General features: G+C 40.4%; 1 protein-coding gene across 1 annotated transcript in view; it reads left to right on the forward strand.

Moving 5' to 3' along the window:
* The window catches only part of LOC109916915 (serine/threonine-protein kinase MRCK alpha-like), a 323,123-nt gene that overhangs the window by 236,620 nt on the left and 68,252 nt on the right, over positions 1–18,251 (forward strand). Inside the window, exons 22-27 of the mRNA XM_048596650.1 lie at positions 3,034–3,150; positions 6,079–6,159; positions 6,792–6,897; positions 13,923–14,059; positions 15,297–15,436; positions 16,766–16,847. Of these exons, the coding sequence (XP_048452607.1) occupies positions 3,034–3,150; positions 6,079–6,159; positions 6,792–6,897; positions 13,923–14,059; positions 15,297–15,436; positions 16,766–16,847 (663 nt within the window). The remainder of the gene's footprint in view (positions 1–3,033; positions 3,151–6,078; positions 6,160–6,791; positions 6,898–13,922; positions 14,060–15,296; positions 15,437–16,765; positions 16,848–18,251) is intronic.

The following is an 18,251-nucleotide window of genomic DNA, read 5'->3' on the forward strand; positions in this document are numbered from 1 at the left end:
AAGAAGGGTCTAGGCCCGAAACATCAGCCTTCCTGCTCCTCTGATGCTGCTTGGCCTGCTGTGTTCATCCAGCTCTACACCGTGTTATCTCTTTGTTACTGTTGATATCTTTCCCTGTTTCTGACTGTAAGAATCGTACATTTGTCCTCACTAATCTTTTTTAAGACCATAAGACATAGGAGCAGAAATTAGGCCATTCAGCCCATCGAGTCTGCTTCACCATTCAATCATGGCTGATAACTTTTTCAGCCCCATTCTCCTACTTTCTCCCTGTAATCCTTGAACCCCTTGATAATCGAGAACCTACCTATCTCTGTCTTAAATATACTCAATGACCTGGCCTCCACAGCCTTCTGTGGCAGTGAATTCCATAGATTCACCACTCTTTGGCTGAAGGAGCTTTTCCTTATCTCCATTCTGAAAGGTCTCCCCTTTACTGTAAGGCTGTGCCCTTGGGTTTCTCTCCTACCAATGGAAACATCCCAACATCCACTCCGTTCACGTACGTATAGAAACTTTTGCAACTGTTTCGTGTGTTGCCCACAAGTTTACTCTCATACTCTACTTGTCCACTCTTAAACCAATCTCTTTGTTCTCCTTTGTTGAAATTTAAACTGATCGTCAGATCTGCTGATTTCTTTTTTTGGTCAATCTATATTCCATTTCCAAATCCCTAACTTCCCATGTTAGCCATGGTCAGGCCAACTTTCCTGTTTTAATTTTGTGCCAGACAGAAATGAACAATTGTTGCAGTTAGTCCATGCAGTCTTTCAATGTTTACCGTTGCCTATCCACCATCATCCCTTCACAATGTTTCCCAATTTACCATAACCAGCTTGTGCTTTATGCCATCGTAGTTTTCTTTATGACCCTCAACTGCAAATCACTCATGATTTTAATGGTGAATTCTATTATATTGTGGGTGCAGCATGCAATGACTCAGTGCATGACAGCACTCTTGACCTGTGCTTCGGAGCATCGGTGATGCATTGAATCAAAGCATCCATGACACAGATATTGCGAACCCCATAGCACTGCAATCAGAGCAACAATGGCCCCCACCCCTATGAAATAATCTAGTATTGAAAATTTACAAATCCCAAAAAACAATTTTTCCTCATTGAACAGTAATTAAACTCCAGTGCCTGTATCTTGGACAGGTTTGAACTTTGATCTTACACTGATTTAAATGCAGTCATATTTTAGCAGCCGAATTTTGCATTATTCATTTCAGGCCATGAAGCTCACATTATTATGAAACATTCAATATTAGTAAACATATTGTACATGACTCATCCTAAGATTAATGTTCTTGTCTGTTTTTGGGGGCAACCAGGTGTTTCACAGTTTGTTGTCTTAAGTGTTTCTATTTTGCTGTTCCATTCTTGTTGTCAACTATGGCTTCTGTTTACAAAATGGCGATTGTGCTGTTGAGATCTTTGCGGTAATCTGTGAATTGTGAATTAAACAATGGGGCTTAGTTTGGTACAGCTAAGTTGAATGAATGCATATGGTACTTGAATGGCAAGTGGGATGGAGGATGTCAAATTGGTCAACAAAATGTCTTCATTTACCCCAAGACAGAAGCTGCAGTATTCCTTTAAACGTCTACTAGCTTGTTTCTACTTCTGTGCAAAGTCAATCTAGCTAATGAAATCTCAATATTTTAATTGGTGGTGAATTACTGTAATAATTATTATTTTTGTTTTCAAAAAGTAACGGTTAAGATACTGATCGGAATTTAAATGTCTAGCAAAAGTATGTGAATGTCAGATTGCTGTCATTCCAAGGCAGACAAACTTCTGATGCTGTCTAAGATGACACATGAAGAATAACCATTTGGGAGTGAAGTCAGCTGATCATTGATGCCTTAGAAACTGTATCCCAACAAGACTCAGTACCTTCAGAGGAGATGTAAAGGTTATTTCTGTCTGAAGATTTTGATAGAAGAAAAGGAAATTGCATCACATGGTGTCCTTCAGATTAGTGCTTGTCTTTCTGATTATAGCAATTTATACAGCCATTTGCAAAACACATGTTCCATCTCTTCAGTCAGGTTATAGTCTATTCCTGTTAATTCAGTCATTATTTATTTGAACAAAGTTCACAATATCTTGTAGCTCAAATTAATATTAGAAGCAAAATGGGACAGCAAGCATTCTTTGCTGAGAGTGAAATGCATTCCTAATTCAGACGTACAATGCTCCTTTATTGTTGCTGGCTCAGATTTGTGGAACCTCCTGCCTAACAGCATTGTGGGAACTCCTTCACATAGACTGTAGCAGTTCAAGTGGAAAGCCTTCTGTCACCTTTTCTAAACCAAGTAACTGTGCTAACAGGAATAGACTGTATTGCTGTAGGTTCTGACAATAAACAGCTAACTTTATTATACTGCAGTACAAAAAGTTGCAAGGCAAAGGAATACTGCAACTTTGACATTCTTTTTGCAAAAGTAAAAGAGTTGTTCAATTTGTGAGAAGAAACATTTTACTGAAAAAAGATGTGAGCATGCTGCCTACTGCAGATTCCTTAAATGCATCTGTACAGTTTATATCTTGTGCAATTTGAAATTAGGATTAACATTGGGTTACAAAATTAATTCTGTTGAATTCTTCACTCTATTTCAAAGCTTCAACATTAAACAAGATTTTTTAATCTTTGAATACTGTGTGTTGGTGACACTTTCTAGACTCACTGTCTGGATGTGCTTGCACCCTGTAAGATGTGAGTGCTTGAGTTTGCCCCCGTGATCTCTCCACACAGTAACTTTCCAATCTTGATTAGACCATTTGTGAGAGGCAGTAAGTGGGGAAAATCCCTGTGGAAAAATAGTAAGGCAGAAATGGGCAATCTGCCTCACTTTGAGAGTGAAGAAGATACTTTTAAAAATGAAATGGGTGAAAAGGAGGTCAACTGTTTTAAAGTTAGATCATTCTTGTATTTTTGCATTACATCGGTTTGAAGTTTAGGCTTTTCTTTTAGAAATTTAGGTTATCTGCATGCATTATTATTTAAAAGAATTTCTTTCCATAGATTGATTCCATTGAGAATTTCAACCTCTCCAATTCTCCATCTGGTGATGAGGTGAAATCACAGATATATTCTCGTTCTCGGTCGCCATCCACAGCAAGTGATATAGAACCTGTGGAGGTGGGTATGTGGCAGTCCTTATACTGTCTCCTTTTCAAAAAAGAAAAGCTCTTCTACTCTCTTTTTACCTTGGTGTCAAACTATTTGTAGCTAAGCATGCAGAGGCAAGCAACCTAATGCTGGAACAAAAACAAAGTTACTAGAAAAGCTCAGCAGGTCTGGCAGCATCTGTGAAGGAGAAAACAGAGATAACGTTTCGGGTCCGGTGACCCTTCCTCAGAACTTGCTTTCAACATAGTGAAGTGTGTTGGAAGTGATGCTCTGAGGAAGGGTCACCGCACCCAAAACATTAACTCTGTTTTCTCCTTCACAGATGCTGCCAGACCTGCTGAGCTTTTCCAGCAACTCTGTTTTTGTTCCTGATTTACAGCATCCACAGTTCTTTCGGTTTTTATTTAACCTAATGCTGGAATTTAGCCACAGCCCTTTGCAATCAGGAATAAAGATACTGTTTATTTCTTTTCTCTTCTCCGCCACTCCGAGTACACCCACAGTGTGGGATTTTAACTTTTGATCAGCATCTCCTTGAATGTGTTCATTCCAACACACTTCATTATGTTGAAAGCAAAGCTCATCGCACTGCATACTGCATTTTATTGTAGTCTACCATCTCAAAACTATAACGCCTTACCTCCCTTAGGCTTTGCTTCTTGTACTATCAGTAATCTTTCAAATCACAAGCCTGCCATAAACTATTATCAGTTTACAGATTGGTCTCATGTAATGTGCTACTGTTTCTTACATTGCCTACGTCCTCCAGTATAGAATCTAGCCCTTCAACTCTTGTTTTTAGTAATGTTGCTTCACCAGAGAAAAAGGAAGCCACCTTCCTTTTAAAAAAAAGTACTGGTAGATGTCGTCTTGTGTTGCTCAGAAGGAACACACTGTTTGATCAATTCCTTCAGGGTCACTGTTGAAAAAAAGTGGATTCCAGGTAATTGCATAATTTATGAACGTGCTGAGATCAAAGGACTATTGTAGGTAGCCATCATTCAAATTCAGGTTCATTTAAAAAAATAACTTACAGCAAAAATGACATTTGTTGCCACTCGCAGATTGGATATTCTCACCAAAGATGGTTTTATTTAATAGAAAATAATAAACCATGCTCCAGTTAATGCTGATAAGAAGAGTTAAATATAATGTTAGATCAAAGAAAGTTAGTGTTGCCAAGAATAGTAAAAAGACTGAAGATTGAGAGTATTTTATAAATCAGTGAAAACAGACAAAGAAACAAATGAGGAATAACAATATGTAGGTGGACTAGAAAGAAACGTAAAACCAAGTTATCAACCTTTTCATAGGTAAATGAGAAGAGTTTATTGAAAACAAATGTGGGCTATTTAGGGGCAGAAACAGGTGAACTAAAAGTGGGGAACAGGGGAATTACGAAATTACTTGCTTATCTTCATGGTAGATACATAAACATTATAGAAGTAACGGCAAAACAAGGATCACAGTGAAAATGAAGAACCTTTCAAAAACCTGAATATGTTAAGAAGTAGTAGTGGAAAATTAACAAGTGGCTTCCTACGTTGTTCAGGGCTTTAATGGGCGGCACGGTGGCTGAGCGGTTAGCACTCCCGCCTCACAGCGCCAGGGACCCGGGTTAGATTCCACCCTTGGGCGACTGTCTGTGTGGAGTTTGCACATTCTCCCCGTGTCTGCGTGGCTTTCCTCCGGGTGCTCCGGTTTCCTCCCACAGTCCAAAGATGTGCAGGCTAGGTGGATTGGCCATGCTAAATTGCCTGTAGTGTTCAGGGATGTGGAGTTTAGGTGGGGATGGGTCAGTGTGGACTTGCTGGGCCAAAGGGCCTGTTTCCACACTGTAGGGATTCTATGATTAATAAGACCACACCTGGAATAGTATGCACGGTGTTGGTCCCCATTGGGCTGGACAATAAATGCTAGCTCAGCCAGTGACCCTATACTCCATGAAACATTTTGTTAACAAATTCAAGGAAGAGTATACTTGCTTTAAAGTTGGTACAGCAGAGGATTACTCAATTGGTCCTGGAATGAGAGGGTTGTCCTATCAACAGAGATTGAGTAAAATGGGCCTGTAATCTCTGGATTTCAGAAGATTCAAAGGTGATCCCATTGAAATATGCAAGATATTCTTTAGGGTAGACACAGAGAGGTTGCATCCCCTAGCTGGAGAATCAAAAACAATGCACAGTCATGGAAAGAGGGAACAAGGGATCCATCTTTTAAAGCAAAAATGAGGGATAATTTCTTCACTTAAAGAATCGTGTGAATTTTATAAAAATTTCTCTACGCCGGAGAGTTTGTGATTGCCCCATTGCTGGAAATACTTAAGGGTAAGATAGACTGATTTTTGATGTCCTAAGAATTAGTAGGAACAGACAGGAAAGTGAAGGTGAAGCTGAAGATCAGCCATGATCATATTGAATGACAGAGCAGGCTTGATGGGTTGTACGGTCTACTCCTGCTCTTGTTTCTTATGTTCTAATGTAGAAAATTAGCCACATCATGTTGAGTGGCAGGGCCAGCTCTGGTGCTGAAATGATCTACACCTATTTTTAATTTTCTTCTGGCTGTCTCATGTTATAGGATGCCTGGTTATGTTTTACCTTTTGGATGGATTTTGCACGATACAAATATCTACCAGTTCTGAGTGAAGTGCACCTAATCTAAGGAATTCAATCAGATAGTTTTCTTTATTCGTATGACCCAAAGGAGTTCGGTGAATGATTTTGGCCTAGGAACACTTGCACACAACAGATTTCACATTTTGAGACCATTACATTTAATGTTAATCTCCTTGAAAGGAACAAGAAATTGAAGGAGAACGTTTTACCAGTTGTGAAGGAGGTTTCCAATAAGATGTTTGTACTGTCTGATTAACCCTAATTGATTATTCATCCCAGTGATTGAAACTAATCATCTTTATTTGAACCTTATTAGGGAACTGACAACCCCCAACGTACAGCACTGACGCCGACCATCAGGTCCTCCTACAGTGGTTCCAGTGTCTCAACCCCAAAGGTAATGCCCTCTTTAACTTCAGATAGCTGCTTTCTCCAAGGATTAGACTTGAGTTCCTTCGTAAACATAATGCATTTGCCCCCTCTCTACACCACCTCCTCCCCTCCACTCTCACTGCTAGAGACTGATCTTTCTTTCTGACCTCTAATAGAAACTGTAGGAACTAACCAACCTCCTGGGTGTCAGTTCGTTGAGAGATTTCCTTGTTATCAAGGCATTTTTCTCTGATTAGGCTTTACTCTGCATGTGAGGTTAGAGGTGGACAGAGGTCGATCCACAAATGCATAAACTTTGCATTGAAACTCTGATATATAAAGGTACAGTGTTAATACTATATAAATGTTTTATGCAATCCATCTGTTTAAATAAATGAGCGCGTCTGCTTTAAAAAGGGTTTGCGCACCATTTTACTCAGTATTTGTCCATTAATCTTTGCACAAGATGATTTGCAGGGAGACACTCCTTTGAATTAGTAATCTATATTTGAAGGAGAGTTTGAAGATAGCAAGGGATTGAGTTATTTCTCCATGAGAGCATGTGTTATCCAGCAGCTTCCAGCGTGAGCAATGAGCATTAAATACCATTCTGACTTCAATGACTATCGATTCTTATTGTGTTTTTTTCTTTTACAGCCAAAAGCTCATCAGTTTGTCGTGAAATCATTTAACACACCAACAAAATGCAATCAGTGCACATCTCTGATGGTTGGCCTAGTACGTCAGGGCTGCACTTGTGAAGGTGAGGATAATTAGTTAGTATGACTTAACAGTCATGCTCTCACTGTCATTCAAAGTGTGAGCTATTTTGTCATTTCAGCATAATTGGCACAATATATTTGAACTATTTTGGTTTCAGTGTAAACAATGGTTTTTTTTTTAAATATTGTTAGCTAGATTTTACAGTCCTCACTGCTTACATTTGGGTTCTTTGGGTTTTGGCCTCTGCATGAGTTGAACAGCAAACCCGGCCTCTATTACATCTACCACCTCTTCAGCCTATCATTGTTGGCCGTGCCTTCAGTCAGCTGGGCCCTTAATTCCCTGCAAGTCCCTCCAGTACTATCTCCTTTAAAATCATTTAGTTTGGTGTCGATTATGCTCCTCTGGAGCACCTTGGAACATTTCAGCATGTGTAAGTATAAGTAGTTGTTAGTCGCCCAGGGTGAACAAAGTGGGCTACAATAATGACAGACAAGTTTAAGTGTCACAGTCACCTGTCACAAATTCTTAATAATCAAAAAAACAAAAAACTGCAGATGTGGGAAACCTAAAATAAAAATAGAAATTGCGATAGAAACTCAGCAGGTCTGGCAGCATCTGTGGAGAGAAAAAAGACCTCCACAGATGCTGCCAGACCTGCTGAGTTTCTCCAGCAATTTCTATTTTTACATATTAAATTCTCTTTTGAGTTTCCAACCACTTGTTGAGGATATTCTGTGACTTCCAAACCTTAAAACTTACACAGGGTAGGCATCACCATAAAAGTAAACTTGTCTGGTGCCCCAGTGAATTCCCTGCAGGATAAACAAATGCCACAGCTCACCTTAACAAGGAATCAGCTTGCAGCTGTTAGCAACACATATGTTCCTGCGCTCCGACTCTTTACAGCAACAGACAAGGTCAAGGAGGTATTTTATACTAATCTTGAGCAAATCAGAGCTTAAGTCTCAATCAGCAGCAAAGTCATAGAGTCATAAAGCATGGAAACAGACCCTTCAGTCCAACTCATCCATGCTTCTCCATCATAATTTAGTGCTTCTCCGTGTATCTTAGAGCTTCAGTAGCATTGTTTGTTATTTTCATTCAGGGAATCTCGATGTCCCTGGCTGGTCCAGCATTTATTGCCCAACAGTAGTTGACTTTCAGAAGGTGGTGGTGAGCTGCTGTCTTGAAATGTTGCAATCCATTTGGTTTAACCCACAATACAATTAGAGGAAGTTCCCTATCAGCACTGTGGGACTACAAATTGACAAGGGTAAGTAGTGGGGTTAAAGAGAGCTTGACTAGTAGTGGGGTTAAAGAGAGCTTTTCTATGGGACAGACTTCATTTGAACCATACTGGGACTATTTTCCTAGTGAATTTGGGTTTATAGATGGAATTTAAACTAATTAGTTAGGAGAGGTTTACTTGAAAAGCTTAAAAAATTAAAAAGAAATGAGAGCAATGGTACAGAGTAGTGAAGAGGTGAACAGTAATCAAAGTGTGAAAGGAATAGGTAAAAAAAAGTAGACAATTTGCTGATGATGCAAAAATAGGTGAGAGAACATGTTGTGAGAGGACACAAGGAATGTGTCAAGAATTTCAGTCGACCAAAACTTGTAGATGGAGTTTAATGTCAGAAAGTGTAAGCTCATTGACCTTGGTTGGAGCAATCAAAAGGCAGACTATTATTTAAAGGGACAGAAACTCCAAAAGATGTGCAACACAAAGGGATCTGGGTGTTCTTATGCATGAAACGCAAAAGGTTAGTGTGCAGGTGCAGCATGTGATTAAGAAGGCAAATGGAACTTTGCCCTTTATTGTGAGTAAGTTGGAGTTTAAAAATAGGATTGTTTTGTTACAACTGTACAGGGTGTTGGCGAGGCAACAACTGGAGTACGGTGTTTAATTTTGGTCCCCATATTTGAAAGAGATATACTGACATTGGAGCTAGTTTAAAAGAGATTCACTCAGCAGATACCTGGGATGAAGCAGTTGACTTATCAAAACAACTGATCAGGTCAGGCCTTTATTCATTAATGTTTAGAAGATTGAGGATGATCTTGTTGAAATATTTGAGGGGAGCAAACACAAAGAATGCTGGAGAAGCTCAGCAGGTCTGGCACCATCTGTGGCGAGAGAGTTAATGCTTCAAATCTGATATAATTCCTCTTCAAAACTGAGAGGGCTTGACAGGGTAAATGTTGAAGGTGTTTCCATGAGTGAAGAAATCTCAAACAAGGAGACATGGTTACTGAATTTTCTACTTCAGAGAATTGAAAGTATTTTAGAGGCGATCAGTAGATTCTTGAAATATCAAGGAATTGAGTGATATGGGAGCTGGTACAAAAGAGGACTCGAGGCCTAGGGCAGATCACCTTGATCTTCACAGAATTAAAGAGGCCTTATGGGGCAGAAAGAGGCCATTTGGCCTATCATGGCTACACCAAATCTGCACCACCCACCTCTCCACACCACTCTTTTTTTAATTGCACCCCACCCACCCCCCAACCTCACCTTTCCGCCCTTATCTTCCTGCACCACTGCTGTTTATTTTGTACCTTATTACATGGTGGGGTCGGCTTCAGGGGCTGAAAGTCTTATTCCTGCTCCCATTTCTGACGTGTACTTATCAAAAAAAGGTCCATCTGCACTTGCTGCCTGGTTGTTGTCTTATTGTTGAATTATCTTTTCTGCCTCATACTGGTTTGTGGTTATGCTGAAATGGTGGTGTGTAACATGCTACAGAATGGAGTCAATGACACATATGTTAAAAACAGAGTTTCTGTTAAGGAGATCTGCAAAGTTGTCCTTCCAGTGGACATGGCTGTCCCTCTGTGCTTGATGAGCACTCTGCTTTCTTGGCTAGCTGTGGAATGGGGCGTGAGTGCAGGGACAGTAAGGTAGTCTTGACTGCTGTGAAGAAACAATGCACATCTTCGTTCTTGGCTAACCGCTGGATCACCTGCACTTTCTCCATCCACCTTCTGCTGTTTGGCGTACAGCTATTTTGCTGGACCTCAGCCTTCAATCATCTATAGAGCTATTTCTTAGCTCTCAAGTTGAGATGCTCTTTCAGGTTCAGAAATGCCTTGCAATTTCAGCTTATCAGCTGCTGGATTTTGTTAAATTCCTTCAGGGGGTGTGCAGTTCACTGGCTAGGCCAGCATTTATTGTTCATCCGTAATTTCCCTTGCAGAGATAGTCTGTCTCCTTGAACCGCTGCAGTCCATTTGGTGAAGTACACCCACATTGCCATCAACGGGGGGGTTCCAAGCCAAATCCCCTCAGACATATCAAGGAGATAGCCTTGACCCTAACTTTTATCTTGTTTAAAGGCAAGTGTAAGGCGCTGCGTTCAAGATGTGATTCGATTGGTCAAACTACTGGATTTAAGGAAAACGCATTTTATTCTTACACCACTGTTAAAGTACAATAAAAAAAATGACAGACTTTAACACCATCAAAATACTTAACAAAATAATATATATTTTAACTACTGCTCATCAACTGTTCCAATATAGCAGCATCCCATAAATACACACTGGGCAAAGGCAAATTCAACAACAGATTTCCCTCACTTGCTATTGCCTTCAGTCCAGGTGAAGGAACACCAACAGAAGGAATCTAGTAGCAGAGAGAGTGCTCAAAATGTTACAGCAGCAGAGAGAAATGTGTATCTAGCAGCTTCAACTCCAAAAACCCCAATTTCAAAAACTTCAACATTCAAGATGGCGGCAGGCTGAGACACTCCGGCCAGAGCTCCTCTGTTCCATCCTTTCTTTTTCTTTTCTCGCCTCTTTTTTTCAAAATTTTAACTTTAACTTACCGGAGGTGAATGGAGGAGACTGAAGGTCATGGCGAGTCCCAGGCCAGGCCAGGCCAGCGTGGGAGTAGAGAGACCAGGCAAGTACCAGGGGCGAGTCCCAGGCCAGGCCGGGGTGGGGACGGGGAGCCCCAGGCCAGGCCAGTGTGGGGACGGGGAGCCCCAGGCCAGGCTGGTGTGGGGACGGGGAGTCTTGGAGGAGAGGCCTAGAGGTTTGATGCCTAGCATGTTCTAGAGACTTGGTCCAGGCGGTCTGAAGGCTGACACGGAGTTGGTGAAAAGACCAAAATTCAAGTCCTTTCTAAAAAGAAAAATTCTTTATTCTTATGCTGAACTTTTATTTATGATTCTCTCAAGTCTGTAATGCATGCTTAACTATCTACCTGGGTATCCTGTACCTGAAATGGCGACATCAGAAACTTTTCACAGCACTTGCATGTGACAATAAAGGCTATTTCAATGAAAGCAGAACTAAAGCCTTGGGTCTGTGTGAGCCTGACTGCACCCACTCATGCTTCTTTTGTCTAATTTTTAAAAAACCCAAAGCTATTTACTGTGCTTTCCATGAAACAGACATCTCGATACCAGGTTTACAACACTTGTCATCAAGAGAAACAGGGCAGAACAAATCTCTGTTCAAGCTACATTTTGTCACACAGGATTTTGACCAGGATCTCCTGGTTTTTCTAACTGAAACAGCCTTTGGCGTTTCCTGGTTGAGTGACCAAGTGTCTTTTCTGACACACTGATCAGGGATGCCTTGAGAGCAGACCAGTTAATGTGGGCATTCTGGATCACCAAGAGTTGACAGGTTGGTACTGCGACACTGGCTGAATAGGGCTGTGTTATCAGGTTCTTCCAGTGCCCCAGTGTCAATTTTCCTGAGGCATTGTTTCTGCTGCTTTGGGGCTACATTGATGATGATGGCAAAGCAAATTACAGGCGAAAAGTAATATTCATGTGGGCCAAAATGTGGCAAATGGAATTTAATGTGGATAAGTGTGAGATTATCTATTTTGCTCGGAAGAATAGAAGGGCAACTTATTATCTAAATGGAGAGAAACTTCAGAGTGCTTTGGTGCAGAGGGATCTGGGTGTCCTTGTGTGAATCACAGAAAACTGGTCTGCAGGGATGGCACATAATAAGGAAGGCAAATGGAATTTTGGCATCTATTGCTAAAGGAATAGAGCCTAAAAGTAGGGAAATGTTGCTGCAACTGTACAAGACATTAGTGAGACTGCACCTAGAGTGTTGCGTACAGTTTTGGTCACCTTACATTAGGGATGTAGTTGCATTGGAGGCAGTTCAGAGGAGATTTACTAGATTGATTCCAGAGGTGAGGGGTTTGTCTTATGAAGAGAAATTGAGCAGTTTAAGCCTGTACTCTCTGGAGTTTAGAAGAATGAGGGTGTATAAGATACTAAAGGGGATTGACAAAGTAGACATATGAGGCAATCTAGAATGAGAGGTCATAATTTTAGGATAAGGTTCGCAGAATTAAAACAGAGATAAGGAGAAATTACTTGTTTGAAAGGGTCGGGAATCTGTAGAATTCACTACCCCAGAGTATGCCTGATGCTGGGACATTGAGTAAATTTAAGGAGGAGATAGACACTTCTTAATTAGTAATGGGTTGAAGGGTTATGAAGAGTAGGAAGGAAAGTGGAGTTGAGGCCAAGATGTGATCAACCATAATCATATTGAATGGCGGAGTAGACTCGAGGGACTGAATTGCCTATTCCTGCTTATCATTCTTGTGTTCTTAATCAGCAGCTTCTAAATCATTAACTGGTTTAAGTTTATATTACCTTTTGTGGGATTTTGTGTGTGCAAAATGACAGCCATGTTCATCTACATTGAGGGTAAAATTGGCAAGTAATATAAAATGAACAGTAAGAGCTTCTTTAGCCACATGAAAAGGAAGAGAGAAGCTAAAGTGAACATATGTTGCTTTGAGAAGAAGGCTGAGGAAATAATAATGGAGACCCACGGAATGACAGAGGAGTTGGGACATTATGGCTTATAGGTATTATTGCTGGACTGTTAATCAGGTAGTGTTCTGGGAATCCTGGTCGAATCCCACCCCAACGGGCAGTGGAATTAAGAGTCTAATTATGATTGTCGATTGTTTGAAAAACCTATCTGGTTCACTTAAGGAAGAAACTGTCATCCCTACCTGGACTGGCTTACATGTGACTCTAGACCTGTGCCTATGTGCTTGACTCTTAACTGTTCTCCGGAAATAAGGTCTGGCTTAGCCTTCTCATGCCTCATACCACGAATGAATAAAAATGTTGCATACATATTTTGCAGTTTTCGTGATAGAAGTCACTAATAGCAATTAATAGCAGTCAATACATCTTAATATATTTTATATAAGGGCTCTGATGTGTTTCTGAAAAATGTGCTAAGTTGCTATACATTTATATATTTTCTTTTATTTACATGATTTAACTTGCTGTTCTTGTATAACTAATCCTTTACAAATACTGCCACCTCCCCAGGGCACTGATTCCTAAATAGTAATATGATCAGGATGTTGCAGCCAGATTTCCTGAAAAGATGCACCTTACGTTGGTATTCCACTTTGTATCTGACATAAACTTGAACTATGTCCTAACTCTCACCAAGTCCAGTTCATCCATCACCCCGTACTGCCTGACCCAAATTGCTAACATTTAAGCAATGTATCAACTTTAAAATTCTCATTCTTGTTTACAAATCCTTCATGTGCCTCCCTGTTTCTACAACCCACCCCAGCCCATAAGCATAGAATTAGGAACTGAAATAGACCACTCAGCTTTGAGCCTGATCTGGCTTTTGATAAGGCCATAGCCAATCTGTTTGTGTTTTGACTTCCACATTCTCATCTACTCCCAACAACTTCTGATTCCCCTGTGTACAAGTTATCTGCAGTCCTATAGTTCTGGATTCTTGCATCACTAATTTTTGTCACTCTACCATTAGTGCCTGTCTTCAGTTGCTTCAACCCTAATTGCCTCCCTGATGTTCTGTACCTCTTTTTTTCTGTTAGGACATAAATTTACACCCTTAACCAACTTTCTTAGTTACGGGACCTAATCCCTCCTGAAGTGGTGGAGTATCCAATTTTATTTGATAATGGCTCCTATGAAATGCTTTGGGAGGTTTTACTGCATTAAAACTGCTATAGAAAATTAAATCATGATAGTTGGTCACATGGTTGCTTGATCAATTAAGGTGTTGTTTCATTTTTAGTATGTGGGTTCTCATGCCACGTGACTTGTGCAGACAAAGCACCAGCTGTGTGCCCCATCCCACCTGACCAAACAAAGGGACCACTGGGGATCGACCCGCAGAGAGGCATCGGGACAGCATATGAGGGACATGTTCGGGTAAGAGAGAAACAATGCAAAGCTGTGGATTCACAGATCTGGCTGTAAATGAGGGAACATATGATAATTTGAACTGGCAGTCATTCTTGTACCATCACTAAAGGAAGTCACCTTTATGGAAACAGATTCATTGGACATAATTTCTCACAGTTAAGTACTGTTCCTGATAAATCTTTATCTTTTAAATGGGATAAAGTGTCATAAAAACTTCATGCACATTTCTTTAGAAGATCTCTAAAATTTACAGAGGCATGCGCTTCACACTTTTGTTGCTTTTGGTTTTTTTACTGAATCAGTCCTGATGTCAACATTTGTCAAGCCCCAGTCAAGGCTTATATGCATGCTGTGAGCTGACATTCTGCTCCAAGAGTGTTGCATTGTTTAAGTTCCATCATTCAAAGGCAATAGATTATCAAGGACCTTTTTGGCTATTCATATGAACGTTGAAGGTCCTACAGTATAATTTGTCAGTATATTACAAATGCGGAAGGCCTTCTATATTTCACTATCTTACTGTAAAGTTAGAATTCTTTCATCCACTTTGTTTTATTTACACAGTCTAATTAGTCAGTGTTTTCTAGCCAAATATTCAGATTTCAATGAAGAAGTCCACACCCAGTCAAAGTGAAGCCCAGCGAAATTGTTTACAACTTCAGAAACAGTTTGAAGTAATGGCGATTTAAAGAAATTCCGCCTCTTAGATTCTGAGGTTAGACATTAGCATTTGCTCTTCCCAGCTTAAATTCCAGCTGCTAGTATCATTCTCACTAATACATCCATCAACAGTTACCAGGAACCTTTAGCTGGTTCACTGCACACCTCCGACCCAGTGCATATTTCCCAGTATCACAAGATTTGAGCAGTGCTTGTGAGAGAACATTTATAGTCATACAGTGCAGAGTGTTTAAATAGTTCAGTGGTTTACAAAAATGGGTCAGCCTTCAGTAGCAAAACATTTGGTTGACAGTTGTTTCATCTGTGGTTATTTGCTTCTTTGTGAGAAGTGGGGATTTGCAGGGTCAGGAGGAAGTGGGTTAGGGCAAGGTGTTCAGGCAAGATGCTGCGGGCATCAGGATGTGGTGAAGAATTGTTGCACTGCTTGGTCTTTCTATGCCCTTCAATGTTAAATGATAATACATGTAAATCAAAAGCCATTCTCTTCCGTCATCATACAAGTGCTTTGAATACCATGTATCCTTATTTCCATCTCTCAAATTTCTGAATTTTTCCTTCCTAGGTACCTAAACCTGCTGGAGTGAAAAAAGGTTGGCAGAGGGCACTAGCAGTAGTTTGTGATTTCAAACTGTTTTTGTATGAAATTGCAGAAGGAAAAGCTTCACAGCCAAGTGTGGTGGTTAGCCAAGTTATTGACATGAGGTATGTGTATGGAACTCTTCCTCTTTCGTGTGGTCCACCTGCTGCTTTATCCCATTTTTCACAGGGATCCAACGCAGGCTCTGTGTAGCTAAAGTGGTTCCTTATCAGGGATACTGTACTGATAATCCGTCCACTTTTATTGCCAGCTAATGTTCAGTAAGGAATATTCCCACCTCTCAGTCCAAAGGTTGTGTGCTCGAGTCTCACTCCAGAGTCATGAACACAAAAATATAGGCTGACATTCCAGTGCAGTACTGAGTGAGTGTTGTATTGTTAAAGGTGCAGTTATTCAAATGAGACGTTAGCTAAGGGGGGTTTAAAAGATTCCATGGCGCTATTTTGAAGAAGAGCGAGGAATTTCTCTCTTGTGTGTTGACCAATGTATACCCCTCAAACAAATTAACTAGTCATTATCACATTGCTGTTTGTGGGAGCTTCCATGCTCAAATTGACTGCCATATTCTAAACTTACAACAATGTTTAGACTTCAAAATGTGTTTTATTGGCTGTAAAGTGTGTTGGGACATCCTGAAGTTGTGAACTGCGCTACATATAATTTTTTTTTAAGGTGGTACAGGGCTTCCCAAAGTAGTTTGGGGTTGTGAGCCGAAGTATTGAGGTGCGACGCAGTAATAGCTGCCATGAAGCTTCGACTGAGTGAACAGCTGTGAGGCAGCTTTAACTCCTCCCGATTCTTTCAAGGAGTGTGTGCGGCCTAAATAAGACCATAAGACAGAGGAGCAGAATTAAGCCATTCGGCCCATCGAGTCTGCTCCGACATTCCATCATAGCTGTTACGTTTCTCAACCCAATTCCCCTGTAGTCCACCATAACCCTTGATCCCCTTACTAATCAAGAACCTATCTATCTCTGTCTTAAATACACTTAGGGACTTGGCCTCCGCAGTCCTCTGCGGCAATGAGTTCCTTTGCCCCACTATTACAGGTCTTTCCTTGTACCCAGCCCCAACACTCTCTGACATTTCTCATCGACAGGTCAGAGCAATTTTCCAGCCTTGAAATGGGGTCCCAATGGGAAAAACCTTGGGAACCCCTGAGGTAGTATGAACGTTTCTGTTAAGTAAATAATTCATGAACATTCAATCTTTTCAAGCCGTTAAACATGCAGAGCAGTGTACGTTATAAGAGCACAAGCACAGTTTGTTACTTTGCCTTCTGAACATTGTTGGCCCATGAAGTCCTTCCAGCAATTAATCCTTCTTTGCCCTCTAAAGCTGTCAGCAGATCGGTGAGATATCATTAAGGGCAGAATATTGTTGTTTTGTTTTCTTTTTAAAAAAAAAGTATTTTCTTTTTAATTTCCTCCCAGGGATGAAGAGTTTTCAGTTAGCTCTGTATTAGCTTCTGATGTTATCCACGCCAATAGGAAGGATGTCCCCTGTATCTTCAGGGTAAGTGGTAGTGTCGCTATATCCTGAGGTGGGAGGGAAACTTTTTAACAACAGCAAGAGACAAATGGCAGAGGGATTACAGTGAAACCCTGTCATTAGAATGTGTTGTTACTTTGGGGTTTCCCAAATTTGAGGGTGTACTTCAAAAATAATCAGTTTAAACATTTCATTACGTTGTATTTATTAATTCTATACTGATAATACTTACAAACAATGTACTTGTGTACACTATCACCGGATTATTCCAGTGTGTTGTAGTTACAATGGCTTACTTTTCCTCTTTTTCAATGAATACTTTCTCACTCTGTTTTTCCTACTGGAAGCATAAACACATTAAAAAAGAAATACAAATGTATCAAAAGATCCTAAATTAACTCTAAATTTTGAATAGCGTAATTTGTTGGTTTTTCAAAATTCCCTGGTCCGGGTGCTGGGCTTCTTTTAGCAGATAACACTCCCATAATTTTCTTTATTATTTCATACTGTAGTTATTTTTTCTGTCCCTTTCTAATTTGCCTTTCTTATTTTCACTATTTTTCTCTCATCTGTTTTCTGTATTCCCTTTCACTCAGTTCCCAATGTTTTTGTCCCTTGTATTTTTATCCCATGTTTCTGTTTCCCTCCCCTCATCCTCTTTCCCTTGGATAATTTGCCCAATTGTCTCCCATCATTGATATCCCTGCATGATATCTTCACTGTTGTAGTTGCCTGTCTCTAATTCTTTCTCCTCTTCTCACCACCTCTCAAACATGTGTTCTGCCTTTCCTCTGTACCTCTTGTGTTTCTCTTTCCCTTCTCTCATTCCCTGCTTCTTGCTCTTCTTTCTGACTCTTCTCCTATTAATGTTTCACAACTGGTCCCCTTTGTTTTTTCCCCGTCCTCCTCACTCTCTGTACTCTGTAGCAGTCATGTCCCTGATTATGCTGCTGCTTCCTCTTTGGGGTCAATAGCTATAGTGGGACCTATTGGAGTGGCAGTGATTAAATGGTTAATGAATCCAGAGCATATCACATCAAAATATATTGGTACGAAATCCAGTAAAGTGGAGATGTTTATTTAGGCTAATGCAATCTATCTTTTCTAATACCTCAGGACTTCCTCTCATCATGTGAATCAAAATTTGTGTTCGTACATTGCAGCATTGCTATCATTATATAGTTCAGTGTCAAGGCATTTCAGTTGTGTTAAATTGCCCAAGAAGACATAAGTGAACCTGGTTGATTCATTCATCCAAGACCAATTAGTAAAATGTTCTGATAAATGCTGGATTCGTGCATATTTTAATTTGGTGAAGCTGGAGCTTAGAGTCAAATGATGTTGTACCTCAAAGCGCTCCATAGAACATAGAACATTACAGCGCAGTACAGGCCCTTCGGCCCTCGATGTTGCGCCGACCTGTGAAAC

Source organism: Rhincodon typus, chromosome 5, assembly GCF_021869965.1.
Source record: "Rhincodon typus isolate 14 chromosome 5, sRhiTyp1.1, whole genome shotgun sequence".
NCBI classification, from domain to species: domain Eukaryota; kingdom Metazoa; phylum Chordata; class Chondrichthyes; order Orectolobiformes; family Rhincodontidae; genus Rhincodon; species Rhincodon typus.